At 39.0% G+C, this 5,472-nt stretch overlaps 1 protein-coding gene across 1 annotated transcript; it reads right to left on the minus strand.

The window, feature by feature from the left end:
* Window positions 1-3,465: 3,465 nt before the first annotated feature.
* kctd12.2 (potassium channel tetramerisation domain containing 12.2) lies at window positions 3,466-4,850 on the minus strand. The gene has a single exon (XM_052137596.1). It carries the CDS (start codon window positions 4,810-4,812, stop codon window positions 3,988-3,990), a length of 825 nt encoding a protein of 274 aa, XP_051993556.1. The 5' UTR covers window positions 4,813-4,850; the 3' UTR covers window positions 3,466-3,987.
* Window positions 4,851-5,472: the final 622 nt, after the last annotated feature.

Here is a 5,472-nt window from a genome sequence, read left to right on the forward strand (position 1 = left end):
AAATTTAGAATCTTTTTCAGACATTTTCTCTGCATACACAAACAATGTAGAATGTTGCTCACGGCCGCTGATCCAGAGTTAGCTTTGGATCATTCTCCCAGTTACAGGGAGCTCTAACACGGAGCAGATTGGCTGCATAGCTCCATTAATTGAGTGAGTATTTCACTCTGTTTTACACCGTGGCCAGTGGAAGGCTGGTCTTATAATCCCTCTACCTAAACATGTTTACTGATTTTTTTAATGCAGTGTGTATTTACACATGAATCAATCATGTTTCACTCAACCAACAGTTGAATGTAAAATGCTTTAAAGCAGCCCAGTTTGGATGCAAACTGATCCTAGGGCAGTGGTTATGGCAGCTTTAAAACAAAGCAGTTCAGATGCACAAACAGTCAGCGCTCATTCCACGTTGTATGTAACTGTAACACTGTTAAAGGATGGGCAAGGAGGAGGCGAGAACCAGCTTGTCAATATAAATAATATTTAATGAAACTCAAAACACACAAACTTAAACACACAGACATGCCCGTAGTTCTCTCTCTCTCGAACCATCGTCACCTGCCGCCTTTATCCCTTGCGTGCCTCATCAGGCCGATTGGGGACCGGGCGCGTGATATTCCGACCCGGCCCCGCCCCCCTCCGCTCCACAGTAACTAATATCAATTTAATTGTCTATGCATCTCTGTTAGGCAAGCCTAATACTCTCTAGAACGACAAAGCCTATCATGTCTCCACCTCGAAGTTTGCACACTTTTTTCTCGCAATACAGGGAAAGAAGTGTACAAAATCAAAGCGCTTCTTTATTTAAATGTAACTCCGATATTATGGTCTAAAAAAATAATTTGCGTTAATTTACACATTACTCTGTACAAAAGGAATCTGATTATGTAACACACATTACTTTTAACACATTACCCCAACACTGCTTGTTACAATTTGTCTCTTCAAACACAAACATACATGTGTAATCTATATAGAGATCTTAATTATATAATATTGTAAAATACATCATGTGAAAATAATGTAACAACTGCTGAACAGTAAGCCATAGGCTATAGCTGCTCTTGTTTATTTATTTATTTGACAAGCCAGCTGGACAAAAAAGTAACGTTGCTGTCCTACTCTAATTAATGTACTATTCTCTGTCTGTTTATCTGTCCATTTTTCTCTCTTTATCTCAAGACCATTTCTACTGTGAAGGCCCTTTGTGTTCTGTCTTTTTTGCTGGTTATCTGCTTTCTCTCTTCCTCTTGATAAAACTTCCTCTGAGGGATAATTTGTTCCAGTCCCAATGCTATTGACACTCTCCAGGTGGTCTTGAATTGTCAGTAATAGTCTACAGAATACTGTACCTCACTGTTGTATAAATAAAAGCATGGTTACGTGTTCTATTTTGAATGATATTTAAAGGTGAATTCAGTAATTCTTTACCCCATTAAAAAAATTTACTCCTAAAGAAAGTAATTGTAATTTAGAAACATATGTAAAAAATCATGACCACTCACATGAGATGAGGACTCTAGTCATATCAGTAACCTTATAAAAGCTGTTTTGTTCTACATGGGGAGGGAAACCCTCGTGGAGGCTACATTTTAGAATCACATGACCAGCTGAAATCTATTTGCTGAATGTCTTGTTATTGGACACTTTCACTCTTGGATTCAATTAATCATGGCTGATTGTGTATAGTGAATTCCTACCATGGCATCTGTAACTGAAAAATATTGATTTCGAATGATGCTGCATCAGTGGTGTAGCCAAGGGTGGGCTGGGGTAGGCCTTAGTCCACCCAAATTAGACATAGGACCACACGGAATATTAGAGATTATTCTTTGACTTCAAATATATATTTATAAAATAGTTAAAACAAATGCATACAATCTGAAAGTGTTATAGACATTTTTGTATGTGCCGTTTCTCTATTATTAAAGAAAATTTAGTTAAATAAAAATTGTGGCAAATTTTTGTTGAGGCCAACCCAAAAGTAATTTCCTGGCTACGCCCTTGTGCTGCATCCACATCACTAGGTGTCACTGTAAGTCTAACAAGGCATGAGCAAAAAGTTACTGAGTAAAACATTTGCTGGTTGCATATTTCTATGGTATCTATCTTAAATTATGAAGTGAAAGTTTTTTTTTTTTCAGTAATAGCCTCTCTCTGTGTGTGTGTGTGTGTGTGTGTGTGTGTGTGTGTGTGTGTGTGTGTGTGTGTGTGTGTGTGTTGTGTGTATATGTGTATGTTTGTGTGTATGTGTGTGTTTATACTGCATTGTAGGGACCAAATGTCCCCACAAGGATAGTAAAACAGCCAGCGGTCCCCATGAGGGAAATGGCTTTGTAAACATAGTAAATTTTTATGAAATTAGGTTTAGGGGTAGTTTCGGTTAGGTTTAGGGGTAGGGTTAGGGGATAGAAATTATCGTTAGATATAAAATAAAAAAAAATGCATGGAAGTCTATGGAGTCCCCACAATGATATAAAAACAAGTTTGTTTGTGTGTGTGTGTGTGTGTGTGTGTACTGCAGCCATAGTCACAGGACTACTGGCAAAGACAGGCCAAGTTCCTGTTCTCTGTCTCCAAATCCTCATGTTTCCTCAGGCCAGACAGAGTTTCTTCTACACTCAGATCTCTTTTCAGAGCCCCCACCCACTAAACTTTTTGCGATCTTTACAATATTTTTTTTTACATGATCTGTAACAGAACATAAAGTGTGGTTTAGAGGAAGTGTGCCTTAACCTCTCACACTATATTTTCACACTAAGCAGCTTTTTTGTCCATGTAACTTTCATGTGCTTCCACTCAAAAATTGTCACATAATCTGATACCAACAATATGTGTGTAATTTAATTATACAGTGTGCCACTCATATAATTTGTTTCGCAGCAAAATATAATGTCATACAGCTACTGCATTCAGAGTCTCCATTCAAGCATGTATATCTTTCATGATTAGTTTATTCTGTGTGTGAAGCTGACAGACATCATGGTGAAGAGTTAAAGGTTTGATACAATGAAACACATAAACAACTTGAATTATCTTCAGACATTGTTTAAGAAGTATGAGGTATACAGATTCAGTAAAAAGCAGAGTATATACAGTATTTAGTTATTATGGAATAGGATGCTATCTGACTTTTGTTGTTGAGGGTATTGCTACGAAGATTATATTTAATAAAGCTGATGTTATGTTTTTCTTTTTTTGTTTTGTAGAATTAAATGGAATACCATTCAATTAAAGAATTTAAGGAACTTTTAATATAAAAAAAAAAAAGAAGAAGAATTTGAGTTTTAGAAAAAATGATTTGTTTCACAAATGATTATCCTAAACCTTTTCAAAATGTGATATCACTGACACTATGTTTGAGCTTCCAGCCTGTTAGCTGAACACTGATAATTACCATCAGTGGTTGGTTAAGACATATGCATCCTAGGAATAACTGTTATTAAATGATTACTCACACACACACACACACACACACACACACACACACACACACACACACACACACACACACACACACACACACACACACACACACACGTTGTGTTTCCATGTTTTATGGGGACTTTCCATAGACATAATGGTTTTTATACTGTACAAACTTTATATTCTATCCCCTAAACCTAACCCTACCCCTAAACCTAACCCTCACAGAAAACTTTCTGCATTTTTACCTTTTCAAAAAACATAATTTAGTATGATTTATAAGCTGTTTTCCTCATGGGGACCGACAAAATGTCCCCACAAGGTCAAAAATTTCGGGTTTTACTATCCTTATGGGGACATTTGGTCCCCACAAAGTGATAAATACACGCCACACACACACACACACACACACACACACACCTATGCACAAAACGTCTGTCCAACTTTAAAAGGTCCCTAACTTGAATTTACATGTTGGCATTGTGGCATAAAACCACACATTAATGCGGTGCGTAACGTCTGGCATTACACTTTCACAGTCACAGAGTCACAGAGTCCACTTCAATCCCTGCAAAACACATACTCGGTGTAACTCGTCCAGATTTTATCCTCGTTGGGGTCACTACTCGCGTACGCGCAGGTGCCCGTGGAGCTACAAGCAACCATGTGGAAGCCCAACTCAGCCAGCCTGTCGAAGGCTTGCTCCAGGAAATTATACTTAAGGTAATACCGAGACGTGTATCTCTCAGGGGGTCTGTCGGGGTCTCTGCTTTCATTCAGAGTCTCCCCGAAAACCTCTTTGGCCAGAGACGTTTTGCCGCACACTGTGATCCTCGCCACCCGCCGAAATTTGGCATCCTGTTGGATGTCTCGTCCTATGGTATAGGACCCCCTGTAACCTATTGTTATGTAGCCGATTTTCCTCGCGTCTACAGACGGCGAGCGAGGGCTAGTGCAGGAGATACTGCTACCGGCGACCGTGCTGGAGAGCGCAGTCTCCTCCGGGTAGCTGTGACACACCTCCTCGCTGATAGAGTTCTCCTTACTAACCGCCGGTCTCAAGCGTCTCGCCAGGTCTTGAAGTTGGAAATATTCTGCCTCTCTGAGAAGGCTCGCCTTCTCTTTGAAGTAGTCGGGCAAACCCAGAGTCTGGTCCCGTAAGTAATCCAAAATATATCTGAACAAAAAGCCGTCCCTGTCCAAAAAGAAGCGCCCTTTGCTGTCCGTTGTAAGTTCCGTGGGTTTTTTCTGACTGAACATGGTCCAAAGTAGAGAATTTGGCACGGAGAGTAAAGTTGAGTGTCGCGTAACGTAAACTTGCCCTCCGACATTGAGCTCAATAATTTCGGGAAATTGGTCCGACGCGTCCCCGTGACTCTTGTCCATCTCTGCACAGATGCGCGAAACCTCCGGCGCAATCACGGGACGGAGAAGAATGAAAGAAAGAAATATTTCACGTTTGTTTATGTAGGCTAAACAGAGTTACGTAGGAGGAGGAATCTGACGACTTTTAACCCTTTGCTACCTCCATGTAACAGAATGTCACAGACTATGATCTGGTAATGAAAACGCGGGCATTTTAAATGGCCATCTTCATCTATGTAGCCTATTTATTTATTTAAAGCCATTGTTTGCTATGTGATAAGACACATTCATACTTGATACTAGGCCTTGTGTCAAGTAATCCACAAATATTTTGGCGAACAGGGAAAACTCTCTTTTCTCTAAAATGTCATTCTAATTATTGGATAGCCTATTGGATAGTATATCTAACTACCCATCCACAGAATTCGATTATTATTTCAGTTTCCAACAACATAGGATAAACATAGGTTTGACTATGTATATATTTTAGCTAGTATATTTCTTTAACTTGCTACCCAAAGAGTGTTGTGTGAAATTTGTATTTGTATTTTCTTTCCTCCCCAAAAATTAGTAGACATACATTTGAAGTCAGAAGTTTACATACACTTTAGCCAATTACATTTAAACTCAGATTTTCTCAATTCCTGGCATTTAATCATAAAAAACATTCATATGTCAGTT

This window comes from Xyrauchen texanus, chromosome 11 (assembly GCF_025860055.1).
Source record: "Xyrauchen texanus isolate HMW12.3.18 chromosome 11, RBS_HiC_50CHRs, whole genome shotgun sequence".
Taxonomy (NCBI): domain Eukaryota; kingdom Metazoa; phylum Chordata; class Actinopteri; order Cypriniformes; family Catostomidae; genus Xyrauchen; species Xyrauchen texanus.

Coding starts and splice junctions, on each gene's coding strand:
- kctd12.2 (XM_052137596.1), bottom strand. CDS start 4,812: ATGGACAAGAGTCACGGGGACGCGTCGGACCAATTTCCCGAAATTATT.